At 33.4% G+C, this 19,416-nt stretch overlaps 1 protein-coding gene across 1 annotated transcript in view; it reads right to left on the reverse strand.

Moving 5' to 3' along the window:
* Positions 1–4,154: 4,154 nt before the first annotated feature.
* Positions 4,155–19,416, reverse strand: part of SLC30A9 (solute carrier family 30 member 9) — a 74,504-nt gene continuing 59,242 nt past the window's right edge. Inside the window, exons 15-18 of the mRNA XM_081045765.1 lie at positions 18,476–18,641; positions 14,345–14,474; positions 12,440–12,553; positions 4,155–5,619 (exon numbers count right to left, since the gene is read on the reverse strand). Coding sequence (XP_080901891.1) covers positions 5,575–5,619; positions 12,440–12,553; positions 14,345–14,474; positions 18,476–18,641 — 455 coding nt within the window. The 3' untranslated portion in view covers positions 4,155–5,574. The remainder of the gene's footprint in view (positions 5,620–12,439; positions 12,554–14,344; positions 14,475–18,475; positions 18,642–19,416) is intronic.

The following is a 19,416-nucleotide window of genomic DNA, read 5'->3' on the forward strand; positions in this document are numbered from 1 at the left end:
AACAAAAAAATACATCCTAAATGAAACAAGAGGAGAAAACTCCAGAAAAAGAACTAAACAAAAGGGAGTCAAGCAACCTACCAGACACAGAGTTCAAAGCAATGGTTATAAGAATGCTCAAGGAACTTAGTGAGAACTTCAACAGAGATAGCAAGTATAAGAAAGGATATAAAAACCATAAAGAAGAACCAGTCAGAAGTGAAGAATAACTAAAATGAAGACTACACTAGAAGGAATCCCAGCAACCTAAATGAAGCAGAGGATCAAATCAGCAACTTGGAAGACAAGGTAGCACAAAACACCCAATCAGAACAACAAACAGTAAAAATAATCAAAAAAAAAAAAAAAGAGGCGAGTTTAAGAGACCTCTGGAACAACATCAAGCATAACAACATTAGCATCATAGGAGTACCAGAAGGAGAAGAAGGCAAGGGATTGAGAATCTATTTGAAGAAATAATGAACGAAAAATTTCCTAACCTGGCAAAGGAAATAGACATAGAAGTCCAGGAAGTGCAGAGTACCAAAAAAGATGAACCCAAACAGGCCCACACCGAGACACATTGTAATTAAATTGGCAAAGGTTAAAGACAAAGAGAGAATCCTAAAAGCAGCAAGAGAAAGGCAACTAGTAACTTATAAGGGCGCTCCCATTAGTTAGGTGATTTCTCTACAGAAACTTTGCAGGCCAGAAGGGATTGGCACAAAATATTCAATATGATGAAAAGCAAGGATCTACAACCAAGATTACTCTACCCAGCAAGGCTATAATTTAGAATCAAAGAACATATAAAGAGGTTCCCAGACAAGAAAAAGCTATAGGAATTCATCACCATCAAATCAGTATTACAAGAAATGTCAAGAGTGATTTAAGATTAAAAAAAGATCAAAATTATGAAATGGCAGTAGTTGCATACCTATAAACAATAACTGTAAATATAAGTGTAGTAAATGCTACACTCAGAAGACAGAGGAGGGCAGAATAGATAAGAAAACAGGACCCTTACATATGCTGCCTACAAGAGACTCACTTCAGATTATAAGACATAACAAAGACAGAAAGGAGTGGAAAAAAATACTTCATGAAAATGGAAATGGAAAAAAAACAAAAACAAAAGCTGGGGTAGCAATACTTGTATCAGACAAAATAGACTTTAAAACAAAGGCTATAACAAGAGACAAAGAAGGAACTGGTAATCCCTCTTCAGGGTATTTATCAGACAAAACCCAAATACTACTTCAAACATATGTGCATTCTTAAGTTCATTGCAGCACTGTTTACAACAGCCAAATTGTGGAGGCAGCCTGGGTGTCTGTTGATGGAAGAACGGGTAAAGAGCAAGTTGTACATATCTACAATGCAACATTGCTCAGCCATGAAACAGGATGGGTTCTTGCTATCTGCGGCAGTGTGGATGGACCTGGGGTATATTGTGCTGAGTGGGGTGTCAGACAGAGAAAGACAGATGCAATGTACTTTCGCTTACATGTGGAATCTAAAGAACAAAATAAACAAAACAGAAACAAACTCAGATACAGAGAACATATTGATGGTTGCCAGATGGGAGGAGGTTTGGGGGTAAGTGGAAAAGGGGAAGGGATTAAGAACTACAAATTAGTTGTTACACAGTAATCATGAAGATGTGGAGTATAGCATAAGGAATATAGTCAATGATATTGTTATAATAACTATGTATGGTATCACATGGTACTAGATTTGTTGGGGTGATAGATGGGAAGGGGTTGAGAGACGGTGAAAAAGGTGAAGGGAGTAAGAAGTACAAACTGAGTTACAAAATAGTCATGGGGATGTAAAGTAAAGCCCAGGGAATATACTGAATTATATGATAATAACTATATATAGCGCCAGATGAGTACTAGTCAGGGGTATTATTTCTTAAATTATACAAATGTCTAACCACTATGTGTACACCGAAATTAATATAAAATAGTATTAAATGTCAACTATAATTGAAAAATTTTAAAAAGGGGGGAAATGTGAAGGGGAATAAGAGGTTCAAATTTCCAGGTATAAAACAAGTAAGTCATGGGGATGTAATGTACAGCGTGGGGAATATAATCAATAATACTGTGATAGCGTGGTACAGTGTCAGATGTTTGCTGCACTTATGGTGATCACTTCTTTAGGTGTATAAAGGTTGAATAACTATGGTGTACACCTGAAACTAATTAATATTGTATGTTACATATATTTTAATAAAAATCTTTAAAAAATAAATTGAAAAAGACGTACAAAAAAAACCATGGGCATTATTTTTAAGATAAAATGTATCCAATTACACTGTTTAGTTCTTAACACATGAGGTAGAGAAGGATTTGTTTAAAAAACATTTATCACTGGGTGAAAAATTCCCAAACTAATAAGTGAACTGCTATTATTTACACACATTTATTAAGAAAAAAAAACATCCTGAGGGACCAGGACCATCTTAACCTGCCAGCAAAATCAGCCAGTTGAATTACAATGTAATAGAAACAAAATTTTCTTTTCCCATAAAACCAAATCTACAATTGCTAGTAAACTTAATGCAAATATAAAGGCTGTCAGACCAATCTGCTATATAAATGCCTTCCAAATTTCCATTTAAGAGACAGGGATGAGGGATTTAGGGGAGACAATCTTTGAATCAACATTTTACCTTCAATTCTTTGCTTCACTGACTTTTGACAGTTTGGCAAATTGGGAGTCATCACATTTAAAGGAAATGCCAAAGCCTGACAAAAGCAATCTGAGCAAGATGGTATAAATTCCCAAAGTCTGTAATTTTCTGTAGTTCCCAGCATTCTACCTCAAAATTTATCAGATTTAAAACTTAAGCCATTTCCTTTAGATGGTATAATTTTAGCAAAAAGCATTGCCCAAATAATGGGATAATTGAGATAACACTAAAATCATATACCCCAACTTCAATCTTATGTCATTTTGTTATTCTGGGTTATTTGGTGTGTGTGTGTGTAGGATGATATATGCAGAGATTAACTTTTGGTGGGGAGAACGTGAAAATTTTCCAATCTGGTCCTATCTCACAGTTTCCTCTACATGTTCAGGAATCTCCTCCCTCTTTGGAATTGGATATACTGGCCACCAGCAGGGTCTACTTAAAAACAGGTCTCCATCCTTCCTCCTCCCTCTGCCATAGTCTAAAAAATGTGCCACCTTACATAGTTTGGGGCCTGATTAGATATTCATTCTCAGCCAAAGCTGACAACAAGTATACTTCACCTCTGATTGTTCCCAGATTTCAGCTCAGTACAAAGAGGAGTCATGGGCCCTTGACCACCCAATTCTCTGTCCAACATTACTTTTGCAATTATTCTATTACAGAAGCTATTTTCCTTGAAAATATTAAAATTTATATACTTAAATATTCAAATGCTATGGATCAGGGTAAGACTTGAAGTAAGAAGTATTCATTGGGAAAAAAAAACAAAAACCAAGAAACCTGAACAACTACATATTATCTTAGTTTTAAAGAAATGGGCCAAATTCCCTAATTTTAAAACTCAAATTTGACTCCAGTTTAAAAGGAAAAAAATATAAACCGGAGATGTCATGCATGTCCTGAGTCCACAGAAATATTCAAATTGCTTGATATACTGTAGTTTATGTCAATTTTTGCTTAAACAAACTTTAAAATATCAGTGCGGAACAGAACTAGAAATAAAAGACAGAAGCATAAGCCTTTAATTCTTTAAGAATAGGTAAAACCTCAATGAAGTCAGATTACAGAAATCACAGAAATATCAGGAATTGGCTGTTTTTTAGAAAGTCCTAAAATAATACAATTTGGAATAACTTCTGCCTATCAACTTTGAAATTTTTTTTTAATGAGTTAATTATTCTTGTCTAGCTATATGAAATTTTTCAGAGTAATTTTACTAGGAGGGAACTGGATATAATTTGGTGCCTTCCCATATGGCAGTGACAGAAAAACAAATGTCAGGTGGGAAAGGGGAGGAAGAAGATAGAAAAAGTATGTAGAGTGAATTACAATGGGTTAAAAAAAAGTTTCAGAAAAAAGGGTGAAGAATTTGCAACCATATGAAGAGAATCAAATTATATATATACACACACACACACATATATATATACATACATACATATATATATATATATATATATATATATAAAACATTTTCCAGTAAATGACATTTCTAGATAAAAAAATTACCATTACAACCCCTTTAATCAAATGTTTATTTTCTGTTTCCAGCATTACAATTTGCTGTAGTTTATAACCTTTAATCTAAGTAAGTTTTTAGACACGGACCTCACACAGGTAGTTAGGTCCTCATCTTAAGCACTCACTTATCCAGCAAAGAGATCACTGCTACCTGAACAATTTAAAGTGCATGAGTTGTTTTGATGAATGGAGACAGAGCTGTTGTTTTGCACTAAACTTTCAATTACTGAATTGCATGTTTTTTCACCGTGATACCTTATGATCATTAGAAAGCTACTTACATACAGTTATAGTCATATATTATACTAAATGCCCATGTGTAACTGCAAGAAACTCATGTTACAGACACACTATTTATGATATTATACAAAATCATGGCCACAAATTTCTGCATAAGAGATTTACTTCTCTTTCTCTTAGAGCAAGAAATATCCCACAGTTCAGATTTACATAAGTAGTGCCTCTTTAAAAATAAATTAAAAATAAAATGCTGTTCTGTCTGTAAATTATAAATATTTCTAGTCCACTTTACAGAATGTCAAAGTACTTATAAATGCATCATCTCCTAGAAAATACACATTATGGCACTGAAGCCAGTTAAAAAGCAAAACAAAAAAACCAGTCATTACACTGGCCCATGGAAATATCTAGGGTTATTTCACTATTAGAAAAATTAAACCAAGTAAAGAAAAAAGTAAAAGAGATAAGGAATTTTAGAAAACAGCAACTACTATGACCTAAAAGAGTGTACTGAAGTGCCTTCCTTCAATTCAGTAAGTAGGCCAATTCTGGAATGAACATTTATGGGTAACCAGGTTAAGAGAGTATTCCTCTTAGTGCTCAGGGCAAAATTACAAGGTAGGTAGAAATCATTTCCACATTCTATAAGGAAAGACAGACTTTAAAATGGAGTGACTATTTAAAAACCACAAACCAAGATTTAGCCAGCATGTTCAAGATTGGGAGGTTTTGATGGAGTGAAATCCTCAGTGGAAACAAAATTAAAAATCATAAACCTATGGATGTTGCATGGATGTTGCTTATTTTACCAAAGTGAAGAAAGGAAACATCATTGCAAGGTACAATATACCCTGACAGGGTAAAATGAGAAATTAGATCAATTGAAGTAACAAAAGTGGTCCCTACTAAAACATAAAAACATGATTTCCAAATTGCTTCAACTTGTAACACGTCTCTTAGAAGTAAGTAGTATTTTTCTGCGGACCATTGAATTGCCCTTTACATAAAATATTTCCTTCATCTTAAAAACAAAAAATGGCTTCTGAATGGCGCTGACTCCTTCAGTGTGGGAGAGTAGGCTCGACAAACTTGTTTCCAAGCTCCCTCCAAGGTGATTCATCCCATCAAATCTATAATATCTCCAAATCTACATGTCGAACTTCAGGATTTCGTTTCTGGAAGGAAAAAAACACCACCACATTACTCTTAGCGAAACAGAATCTTCTGTTTCCTTTTATTCCTTTTGATCACTAAAGCCAATGAAAACATTTGGTCAAAATATTTCCTTGTAGCATACTAGCAAGAGAAATATTTGCATAAGGAAGAAAATAAGATCAATATATAAAAAAGACTATAAATGACACAGTAAGTAGTCTCATATCCCTGAGTTTTGTCATATGTTCATTAATACAATAATGGATTAAGAATCTAGTATGTGCCAACCATTGCAAAGCACTGGAAATATGCTTGTTTGTGGTGAAAAGAAAATCACTGCAAAACAATAACAATCAGAAAAAATACACTGGGTCGGCCGGTTTGCGCAGTGGTTAGAGCACAGTGCTCATAACACCAAGGTCGCCAGTTCAATTCCCACATGGTCCAGTGAGCTTCGCCCTCCACAACTAGATTGAAAAAATGACTTGACATGGAGCCTTTGGGTCCTGAAAAAACACACTGTTCCCCAATATTCCCCAATTAAAAAAAAAAGAAAAAAAAAAAGAAAAAATACACTGATATTCACTCATTTTAGTAACAATCCATCTAGTCTTGGGCCAGGCTTTGTGCTAGGAAGTGGAGCTATGATTATTAAGTTCCTGACCCTGCGGGCCTCAGTTTAACCAGGAACACAAGTGCAGCAATAACCATCTACGAGCTTAAGCACTCACTATATAGCTAATAATAACAGTTAACATTTAATGAGCACTTATTCTTGTGTCTTGTGCTAAGTAAAAGGCTAAGTAAAAGGCTTCACGTGCATGTGCTTTTCAATCTTTCATAATAACCCAATTATTTCCATTTTACATATGGGAAAACTGAAGTTTGAAGAAATAATCTAAACTGTCCAAAGTCACACAGCTAGTAAGTGATGGAGCCAGAATGGATTCCAGGCCTGGTTCCAGACCTCAAGCTCCTCACTATTACAATGTATTAAACAATAACTCTGGGAACAAAAATGTGAGATCTATTACTTATGCTCATGAGATCCAGAAGGACTTCACTGAGGATATAGTACCTAAGCAAGGTTTGAATGCGCTGAGTTTTCCAGATGGGTGATGAAGAGAGTCTAGACAGAAGAGAACAGCATGACAAAGTCAGAGAGCCTGGAAAGTATGTACTGACTGTATGGTATAGTTAGCACAGCAGCTACGAAAAGGGCAAGATGGTAATGAGGCTGGAAAGGGAGGTAGAAGGCAGGCTGTGAAAAATCTTAAATGCCAGCTTACGGAACTTCAATTCGATAACAACAAAGATATCTTTGTTACATGCCTGTCCTGTGCCAGGCACTGAAGTACACAACAGTTTACAGGAAACAAATAGTACCTGGTTCAATGAACTAATGTCTGGTGAGGTGAGGAGACAGAGGTAAATAAGCAGGCAATTACAATATGCTACTACAGAGCAAAGTAAAGGTTCTGGCTTTCTATACCCCACAGGTATGTAAAGGAAGGACACCTATCTCAATTCTGGATAAATTGAAAGTGTAATAAAATGTAATATAATGATATTGTCACAATAGAGGATAAAAGAGAGTATATAAAGTAACAAAATCTCCACCTATCAAAAACAAAAAAATGCTTAAATCAAGAGGGGCAGTATTAAGACTTTAAGTAAAAATATGGCAGTAAATATAAAAGATGCGAAAAGTACTACAAATGGTTATCTTTGAGAAATAGAATTAAGAATTCAAGAGGGTGAAGCAAGTGACACTTATTTCTGTTATAAGCTTTTCAGTTGGTTGTATTAAAATTGTAGAAACAGCAAGGGAAAAAAGCTCCTCTAAGTGATTCTGATAACCAGTAAGGATCAATCGTTTCTAGTTTAAAAAATATCCGAGGAACATCTATATATTTCTCATATTAAAGGAATGCAGTCATAAAGACAAAACTTGGTATAATACTGGAGTTTAGCTCCAGTTAGAGCATTCTACTGAATGTGCACTGGGATTTTTCTTATAACTTATGTTGTTCAAGTGTAGCTGCGGATACTTTCTCCTGGATTCTAATGCAAGAATGGCCAGGGGTCCCCAAACTTGGGGAGGGAAGCACACTTTTCTTTTCAATGTTTTCTTTATCTTAAAGTATGTCTGAAACTCCTTAAGTTCAATATGGAATAAAAAAAGATTTCCTCAAAGAGAAATGAAACTGAATTTTATTTTCCCACTCCATTCAACTGTTACCCATTCCAGTAGGACTTGAAAAATTTTAGTTTTTCATGGAAAGTTTAAAGTTATTCTATCTAAAATCACTGTATAATAAATGTGGACTAATAACAATCTGATCTCAAGAAAAATAAACCAAAAAGTTAGTCTGCTCTTTTAAAAATAATTTTCAGAGAGAAAACTAATCAAATTCCTAAAATATATGCCCAATACAAAGTAGACACAGAAGTATGTTTGCTAAGTGAATGAATTAAAAAATATAGGATTAATATCCTTAAATTTTAATCTTTAGTGCCTAACAAGCTATTATGTACATAACAAACTGAATAAATATTTGTTAAGTAGAACTGAACGTCAATAATTGGTGTCCAACTTGTAATTTTCATTCATTTATTCAACAAATATTTATTAATCTATTATGTCCCAGGCACTGTTCTATGTAAATTGGAACATTTACATACCACAGATTTTATTCCAGTACTCATATTATGGAGAGATAAAAAACAAATTATGTAATTTATTTTGTAATGCTGCACTCTTGAGGTAAGAAAATGCTATGGGATTCAATTACAGAAGCAAAAGATAAAGAGTAGAGTATTTAACTGGAACATTACTCATTAGGAATTTGCAAATGTTGTGACATCTTCCCACTGAATCAATTCCAATAGAATTATTTCCTCCTAAAAACACAAAAAAACTTCATGGAGGGATAGAAAAGAGTCTATCCATAGACTGAAATATAGAGGTAGAACAAAAAAAAACCCTTTTAAGTTACCAGTTCAAAGAACTTCAAAATAATATTTCTCACATTTGTAACATGGGACTTTATAAACTAGCTTCTATTATTTTTACCATCTTTACTAAAAATATCACTTATTCTAATTAATCAACACATTGCTATTCTGGTGCAGAATTTTATCACTGAGTGGGACCTTCCAAAGTAATTCAACAATTATTAAAATTTAAACTTCGAAGGCAACCATACTTAGATACTAAAAAGGAGGGAATATGCCAGTGTACAATGTTTTAATTTTCAAAGAAAATCGGTTTATTTTCATGACAAGAAAGAAGACTTACATTCATGCATTCCCTTTGGTGTCTTAGAAGAACTTTCTTTGACTTAAGATTACTTATACTCGTATACCTTATTACGTTAGTCAAAGATGTTTCCACCTGAAAACTTGGCATCCTGGTTTGAAAGACTTATATAAATCAAAAACACTTATGAGATGTTCAAACTATTAATGATTAAATTGCTTCTAATTAAAACACAAAGCTAACAAAAATAATAAGCTTATCTGATTATGATAAGAGTACAGTTGAGAATGATCAATTTGGTATTTGTAAGGGTGAAATTCAGTAAATCAATAACAGACTTAGCTAGTTGCAGTTTGACTCACCACACAGCTTGCTATCTCGCCACGTGGAATTACACTTAGTTTGTTTGCAGTTTGATCTATCCAGATATTCATCTGTTATCTCTTTGTTTCTCTCCTTCCTACCTGCAGCAGCTTTCTATCCGACTGCTCTGGCAAACTCCTTTCTGCTACCATTTCTCTTACTCCTGTCTCAGCAGCTGTCCCTATCAGACTCTGGCCCGGCCCCACTCTCATCCCCACCTCCCGCCCCAGTGTTTCTCTCCTTACTACCAAAGACAGCCGTCATCTTTGGACACTGCCATGGGCACTCTCTCTCTGCCCTAACTTTAATAAAAACTTCCTTTACTCTCCCACTTTGCAGAGTCTGTGTGTGAATGCTTTCACCTTTTGCGAACAACCAGGGGTTAATTCCACGCCACAACAGTATTTATTCTTAAATCTGATTTCTGACTTATTGTTTCTATTAAAAAGTAAAACTAAAATATTTAGTTTAAAAGCTCATTATTTTCCTTGCTAGGATGATAAGAACAGACAGAATGGAAAAGCATAATTTATTTATTCTTGGGTCACTCTGCACAAAAATAATCACCTCGCATTTTATTTAGAAGAGTGGTTCTCAAAGTAGTATGCTCCAAGGATAATTGGGGTCCTGAGACCTTTACAGGAGGACCCCAAGGTCAAAACTATTTTCATAATAACAAACACTAAGATATTATTTGCTTTTTTTACTACACTGAAATTTCCTCGGATGGCATAAAAGCAATGGTGGTGGATCAAACTGCTGGCACCTTCACAAAATTCAAGGCAAGTGACACCAAACTATACTGGTAGTCATTTTGTTCCTTTACTGCCATTCACAGTTAAAAAAACAAAAAGGTAATTTCACTTTAAAATGTCCTTCATAAAGTAGTAAAAAGTACTGGCTTATTAAACCTGAACCCCTGAGTACACTTTAAAAAATATTCTGTGACAAAACGGAAAGTGTGTACAAGCCCTCGTGCTTCATACTGAAGTCTGATGTTGTCACAAGGAGAAACACTGTGATTGCTTGAGTACGAGCTGAATCAGATGCTTTTTTATCTAAACATCACTTTTACTTAAAAGAATAACCAAGAAACTATGGTTATTCAAATTTGGGAATTTGGCAGGCGTCTGCTAAAAACTTAACAAAATGGGTCTATTACTTCAAAGAAAATGAAAGTATTTATTGCTAATGATAAAACTCAAGCTTTCAAGTGAAAATTAGAATGTTAGAAAACTTGTACCCACCACTGTGCACCTGACAGCTTTTACTTAGAAATGTAACATTTGAAAGATGTGCATAAATTGTCAACCAATATTTTCCAAATGAACAATTCCTAATGTGAAAGAATTGTTGCATGGGTAAAAGATTGATTGTAATATAATAGTGTAGAGTTAATCATACCCAAAGAGAGCTCTGGCCTTTGTCTGCTGGCTACTGGGAGATGATCTCTAGGTCCTTGGAACATCCTATCCTGCCTGATAATTATGTCTTTGCTTATGTTTGGCGACAGTCTCTGCTCTACCTCCAGGAGGGGCTGAAGATGAAAGGTGAAGCCCAATAAAAATCTCTGGACACCAAGGCTTAGTTGAGATTCCCTGATTGGGAACACTCCATGCAAACTGCCAAACATTGTTGCCAGGAAAGAAATACTGTCCATGACTCCATGGGGAGAGGACACATGAAGCTCTGTGTCTGTAACTCTGACCTATGCACCTCTTTCTTTGGCTGGTTTTAATATGTATCTTTTCATTGTAATAAAACATTAACTGTGAGTTTATTCAGTGAGTTCTATGAGTCCTAGTGAATTTCCTAACTTCCAGGTGCTCTTAGGAACCCCTCGAACTCTGCAATTGGTGTTAGAAATGAGGGTGGTCTTGTGGACTGTGCCCCTTACACAAACAGTATATAAAAAGTTCATTGATATAGTTTCAGATTCCACATTACAACTAAACTTTAAGATGCTGTCAGGTTTTAGTGTAATATTTAAAGAGAATATCACAATTATCTGAAAAGGCTACCAGAACACTTACAAAGTCTCCTCCCTTTCTTCATATTCAACCAAAACAATATATGGCAGCAAACTGAAAGCAGAAGCAGATATGGGAGTCCAGCTGTCTTAGATTTTTGCAAAAATACAAAACAATATCACTCTTCTCATTATTTTTTTCATTTTGGAAAATAGTTATTTTAGGTTGAATGTTATTTACACTAACATGAAATAGGTTTATTATGTTTTTAAATATTTTAAAATTTTTCAATTTTAATTTATGATTTGGTAAATATCAATAAATACAAATCAAATAAAAGCTGTTCGGATTCTCCAAAATTTTTAAGAATGTAAAGCATCCTGAGACCAAAATATGTGAGAATTGCTCATCTACAAACTTCAAAATTAATGCCTGATAAAGCTTATAAATGAATGATAATATTAACAAAATCATCTTATTTGAAATTATTCTATTAATCTGATCAGATATCTAGATGCTAAAAGAAAGGATAATAAAGCAGTGATAGAAATGTTTCCCCTCAATTTTTTTTCATGTTTCTTTTTAATTTTAAGCAAAACTAAAGAATGGTCAACAGCAACTGAAGAAAAGGCATTGCCTTCAATAAGCTATGTATGTTAAGACCATTTACAAGTTTTATTCACTACAAACAAATAGAACTCCAATGTCAATAAATAACAACTGGAGAGCACTGAGACATTTTTAAAGGCAGTCTGATCGAGTAATATTTCAGTAAAATAACCAATGATCACCAACTGAACAGAAACAAACAGAAAATATAAAGTAATGTCAGATGAACAAAAAGCAAGATATATGTATACGTTTAAGGTCACATGCTATTTTTTCCTAACTTTTGAAAAGTCTATAGTTTTCTTTTCACTTTTCCCTAGAAACTTTCTAAATGCTTCTTATTTAAAAACAAATAAAAAACATTTGGTTATTTTAGAAACTAAGCAAGTAGTACAGAATAGTGACTAAAAGTTCGGAATGTGGAATTGAACACATAGGTTCAAATCCCAATTCCCTTGTTTCCTTGAGCAAATTATCCAACTTCTCTACCCCAATCATTTGCTTGCCCACAGCTACTAATACATTATGGGTTAACTGAGAACATAAGGATAGATGTGATACAATTCGGACAGCGTCTGACACAGAGTAAGGACTCAAGAAATAGACATTATTATATTATTGTTATGCATATCTTACTTTCAGTTCCTTCTCAAGTCTATCTACTTCAGCTCCCAAAGTATCAATAATATTTTCTCCATGTTTAAGCATAAAGGTCTCTAGTTCTTCAGGAGTTTTCACTTCTTGAATTTCCTATTTAAAAAAATGAGAGCAAGAAAACAAATACTTTTAAAAGTCGTAGCAGTAAGTTGATGATTTCTTTAAAAAATTATAACACCATTAAATTTAATGAAAAATGAAAAACGTTCAAGCTATTGACAATGAACCACCTATTTCTGAAAAACTTAAATTCAATAAAAAATTGAGTACAAGGCTACACTACGGCAACATTACAAATTAGTGGGAAGAGAATAGACTATTCAAAAAGTAGTGTCAGGGCAATTATTTTTCTATAAGAAAAGAATTACATTAAATCTCTACCTCAAACCATTAAACAAAACAAACAATTTTAAGTGTATTAAAAACCTAAGGGTAAAAAACACATAAAACTTCTAGAAAAAAAAGTATTTTTATGACAATGGGATAAGCAAGCATTTCTCAAGCAAGATAATAAAATGCATAGAGAAAAAGATTACAAATCTGACGTTAAAATTACAAACCAGAAAAAGATATTTGGAGATACACAACTGAGGAAGGATTAGTATCTACCATATTAAAAGTATTTACAAATCTGTCAGAATAACAGAAATTAAAGAAGTAGAGGGAATCCCACTGGTCAATGAATTTCAATGTTTATTAACCTCACTACTACCAGGGAAATATAAATTATTACAAGATACTATTTCACACCTATCATAATGACAAAAATTTCAAAACTCTGTCAACAGTCTAGTAAGAAATTACTCTGTCAACAGGCTAGTAATAGAAATTTGATATACCAATGATAAAAGGTAAATTGACTCCTTTGGAGAAAAATTTGCAAACGTCTAGAGAAGTTGAAGATATGTTCATCCAATGTCTTATCTATTTTAAATCTTTCTATACATTACCCTAAAGAAATTCTTGTACATGCGAATAAGGAAACATGTATGAGAATGCCATTGTGGCATGTTTCTAACAGTTTAACACAGGAAACAATATAAATGTCCACCAACAGGAGAATGGATAAATTTAAGACATTCATAAGATGGAAAATTATATAGTAATTAAAGTAAATTAACTAAAGGTATATATATTAACATGGAAGAATCTCAAAAATATGCTGTTAAGGAAATTGTAGAGGCAATCATATGATACCATTCATCTAAATTTTGAAACATCCAAAATGTTGTTATATATTATGCTAAAAAATATATTGAGAAGTATGAAAACCTAAATAGAAATGACAGGTACTAAACTCAGGATGATTGTTAGTTTTAGGGACGGAGGAAAGAGAATAGGATCTAGAATGAGAAAACAAGGACTTCAACTGTTTTTGTAATGATTTCTTTTTTTTAAGATCTTAAACAAATACAGTAAGATAAAATATTAGAATTTGACAAAAGCAAGTGGTAACCTCTGTGCTGTTCATTATATTATCTTCTGTAAATTCTCTTTTAAACTAGTCTTAATAAAAAAGCATGATTCTGTAAAATTATGGCTCTGTAATTTTAGGCAAGTTACTTAATCTCTCTGTGTCTCAATCTGCCCATACAGAAAAATGAAAATATTATTTCTTTACCTCACAGGATAGAGTAAATAAGATAACATATATAAAATGCCTGACACATATAACAAGCACTTTAATAATAAGTTTGCACTTCTGTTGTCTCCTCCAACCTACTCACTCTACAGTAAATAAAAGGGTCTCTGTCAAATTTTGTAACCCTAAGAAGTTGAAAGCTGAAGTGACTTTATGAGCTATAAACGTTTTATCTTATTTACTTAAAAAGTAATTTTCCTTACTGTTGGCTTTGTAAGAAAACAATAAATACATAAACTTACTTGTAGCATTTGGTCAAAATCTTGTTTTTCCAAATATGATCTTGTAACAACTCGTCCATCAAAATCTACTTCTGCCTTAAATCTTACTTTACCTAATCCCAAATCTGTGGCTTTAACATCATGAATTGCCCTGCAATCAATAACAATGCTTATAAATTTATGTATATATATGCAACATACGTATACATTTTAATAACACAAAGTCTAGAATTGTTTTTTCTACCAGTGATGAAAATGGATTAAGATGGCTTTCAGAGTGTTCACCATTAAGTACCAACTATTACTTTTCCAAATAAATGTCCATTTAGCTATGTTTATATGCCTTACAAAGGTGTAAACTTAATTATTTTCTGGTAATCTGTATACATATGAATTACAAAGTTGGTAGATTTAAAAAATCAACTTTAAATTGCTTTTCTACAATGTGGTCATTCAGATGGTCTTTCCATTATACCATTTTGCCTCCCAGAATGGGAAGCAGACGCTCAAGTGTAACTGCTTTTCATCCCTCCTGCCCACACCCTCCGGAATCAATCTTCCCTAAAAAACCATTGAGAAATTAGTATCTTTCATGGTAATCACCATAACATCTTTTCTTTACAGGATATATAAGAGAAAAGGAAAACAGGCTTAAATGAGACTCCAAGTACTCTTAAAATATTGACCCTAATTTCTGAGTGACCTTGAACAAGTTACTAAATATTGAGTCTAAAACGCTTTGTCCATATAAATAAAAAAGCATATTTATCAACTATCTGGGATGGAAATAAGAATTAATGATTTAATATTTATAGTTACATATGCCCAAGTTGAAATAAAACTAATCTAGATTGGCAAGAGGCTATATAATTTATTCATTTTTTTTTTAAAAAGCATATTTAGTTTAATCCTCATAAAATATTAATAAACTTGATTATTTGGGTAATACTTGAATAGCAGCTAGTGAAAGTATTTTAATATACTTTTTCCTTATTTTCTTATATATAACTAACTGCTGATAAAAAAACCTGATAGGCAGTTTCTGTCATGGCTCCCTATGATCCCTGCCTCCTGTATTCAAAGCCCTTGTGCAATGCTCTCTCCTTGAATGTGGGCTAGACCTAGTGACTTGCTCCTTACCAACAGAACACGGAAAGTGATGAGATGCCATTGCCAAGATGAGATGACTAATCTATGATTTTTATCTTGTTCATCCTCAATTTCTATTGCCTTCTCAGCTTGCACACTCTGATTAAGCAAGCCGCCATGTTGGAGAGGCCCATGTGGCAAAAAAATTATTAAATCCTGTCAAGAACGAAGTGAGTAAGCTTAGAAGCAGAGCCATCCCCAGAAGATGACTGTAGTCCCACCTAATATCTCGATTGCAGTCTGGGAGAAAACTTAAAATAGAGGATCCAGGTAAACCATGCCCGGATTCCTGACCAACTGTGAGATAATAAATGTTGTTATAAGTCATTGAGTTTTGGGGTAATTTGTCACATAGCAATAGACAACTAATACATTGTCTAAAAACTGTATGAACTTTCTGGATTATTAACATTTATTTTTTTCCAACAATTTAATACACCAATCTTCAATCTTCCAGAAAATTGAAAATTTGCCACAATCTTTCCATTTGCAGCTCCTTTTTAAGGCTTTAATTATAAACAATATATGCAAAATTATAAACATATACAGAGGGTGCCCAAAAAATGTATATAAATTTGAAGAAAGGAAAACTGTATTAAAATTCTAATACATATATCAATATATATGTATTGATACATATATCAATATATCAATAACAAAAGATGAATACAAATGAGGTTTGACTTCTGTAATTACAAGAAGTGCTCAAAGTGGTTACCATCAGTGTCCAGAAACTTTTGATTACGGCAAACTACTGCTTGAGCAACGCTGACCAAAGTGTCTACTTGTATACATTTTTTTGGCACCCTGGTATGTACCTAAAACAGGACACCAAAATACATGAAGCAAAACTAACAGAAATGAAAGGAGAAATAGGCAATTCAACAATACTAGCTGGAAACTTCCAAAAATCCCACTTTCAATCATGGATAGAATAAGTAAACAAGAACATCAACAGGGCAATAGAAGGCTTGAACACTATACAGCAACTAAACCTAATAGACATCTACGTTATACTCCATACAACAAAAGCGGAATACACATTCTTCTCAAGGGCACAAGGAACGTTATCCAAGATAGATCATGGGCTAGGTCATAAGACAAACTTCAGTAAATTTGAAAGGATAGAAATAATACAAAGTATGATTTCTGACCACAGTGGAATAAAATAAGAAATCAGCAACAGAAAGACATTTGGGAAACTCCAAAAACATGGAAATTAAACAACACACTCCTAAAAAACCAATGGCTAAAGAAGAAATTAAAAGTGAGATTAGACACCTGAAACTAATAATAAAAAAAAACCCACATAAGATTAGAAATTTCTTTGAAATGAATGAAAATGAAGATATAACATACTGAAACTTATAGGATGCGACAAAAGTTGAGTTTAGAGAGAAATTTATTAACTATAAAAGCCTACATTAAGAAGAAAGGTACCAAATCAAAAACTTAACCTACCATCCTAAGACACTGGGAAAAGCAAATTAAACCTAAAACAAGCAGAAAGAAAGAAAACTGTATACATTAGAGCAGAAATTCATGAACTAGAAAATAGAAAAACAGAAAATGAATTTAACCAAAAGCTGGTTCTCTGAAATGATCAACAAAACTGATAAACCTTTAGCTAGAATGACCAAGAAAAACAAGAGAGAAGACTCAAATTACGAGAATCAGAACTGAAAGGAGACATTACTACCAAAACTAAAGAAACAGAAAGATCTACAAAGAACTACTATGAACTGTTGCATGGCAACAAACTGGGTAACTTAGAAGTAAAGGACAAATTCCTAGAAAGACACAAAGCACCAACACTGACTCAAGAAGAAAAAAATAATCTGAAAAAAATAATCTGAAAAAAATAATCTGAACAGACCTCTAACATAATCGAAAAACAACCCACACAGAAAAGTCCATGCCCAGATGGCACTGCCACGGAATTCTACTAAACATTTAAAGAAGAAATACTACCAATTCTTGACAAACTCTTCCAAAAAACAGAACAGGAGGGAAGACTCTCAACTCATTCTATAAGGTCAGTATTACCTTGAATCCAAAATCAAAGACATTGCAAGGAAAGGATATCAATGTAGATTAATTTACATTAAGTTACTAAGCCTACTGCTGATTTTATGAATGCTCAACTTCTAATTTTGATACAACTAGGTAACTACTTTTCAAGATAAACATAAAGGGCTTAGAATGTAGATCTAGTAATCATTTACTCATTTGTTTTGCCAATTCGGATATACAGGTCATTCTTAAAAGATTTAACTTAAAGATTTTAATTGTAACAGAAGAAAAATACATTCTTCTTTTAAAGTTTAAAATATACATGTAGCTAGTGGAAAAATTGGGATTTTAAAGGATTGTTCCTTCCACTTCACCCTGAAACCAGACGCCACTGAATTTCACTGAAAAGTACTATTAGAACTCTGTATTTCTTCTGATTAGCTCCTAAATTTTCAGTACTTTATTCTTACATAATTTAAGATAAAAGATTATAAGGAAAAACTTTTAAAATAAGCTAAAACAGTTTATTTTCAAAAGGAATATATAAATTATACTTAATTTGGTAATCAATTCCTCATGAATAAAAGTCTTCTTAAATTGAATACATTCAATTTGTAATTATAATACAAATATAAGGCAAATATAAATATAAAAGTTCCACTTAACTGGTTCCACATTAAGGAGGCAACTACTTTGCAAACTTCTGTTCCAATTACATCATCTAACTGTTTTTTATTCTAAAAATTAGATATACAAAATTTAAGGGAAACTTAAGAAGTTTCCTAAATGTTTTCATACTTCCTTTCTTGCAAGGTTGCAATTCTAAAAGTAATAAATTAAAAAGTTCTGAAGGCTATAGGGCTCCAAAACTTCTTCTGCAAGTATTTACAAACCAAGCATTGTGCTCGCTTTGGCAGCACATGTACAAACCAAGCATCTCTATTTCTTAATGATTTTGTAATGTTAACAGCATCATGGGAATAAGCTGACCTTACTGATGGGTCGTTCTCCAGGAGTTCAGTAAGCCGCTGCACTTGTTCTGGCTGGATCGATCGCCCTAAGAGTGCTTCTGTGTTAGTGTAGATGAGGAATGCTGAGACCACACCTAATAAGGTGCCCACACCCAAAGAACCAAGGCTGTCATACAGTGGATTGCCTAAATAAAGCACATAAGAAGTGAGTAAATTAACATTTTCTATTAGCTTAATGAGCTTTACTGAGCAAAGAACCAGAATCAGTGAAACAAGGGATTTGAAACTCATTCTAATTCCTTTAATGATGTTCTCTTCATAGTCTTACCATACTACAAAATGTGGATATTACAACTTGCTTCATATTACCTATGAGTTTTATGGGGTTTAATTATTTAAAATCTGTTTTTTGCACCTGGTCATTACATGGGTGAGGGTGAGGGTTCAGGGCACTTTCAGCTTAGAGAATTCATATACATATTAATATACATATTAATAATACAATAAAAAGTCCATTTCCTTTAGCAGTATCAGTAGCACTTTTCCTATCCTAGGTTGACAAAATAATTTTGAGATCAAAAGCTGAAAGAAATAACCATTTTTGTGTCTTACTCTTACCAAGGTTCTGTGAGAGAATTAAGCAATAGAAAAAATTATATGGGTCACTCTTCTCTCATTCAACCAAGGGTGATACATAGCTAACACCATTCTAGGTTAAGAAAAAAACAGTTAATTCCTTGCATGCTCTGGGGACCTCAGAGCCGTAGTTCTCCAAGTGTGGTCCCCTGATCAGTGAGTGGCATCAGCATCACTTGAGAAATTAACAGAAATGCAAACTCTCATGCCTCACCCCAGACCTTCCGAATCAAAAACTGTGGAGGTCGGGGTCAGCATTCTGTGTCTTCCCAACCTCCAGGTGATTCTGATTCTACAAACTGCCTTCAGTTATTAGGGCCTAAT

The sequence above is a fragment of the Rhinolophus hipposideros genome, assembly GCF_964194185.1.
Source record: "Rhinolophus hipposideros genome assembly, chromosome: 1".
NCBI classification, from domain to species: domain Eukaryota; kingdom Metazoa; phylum Chordata; class Mammalia; order Chiroptera; family Rhinolophidae; genus Rhinolophus; species Rhinolophus hipposideros.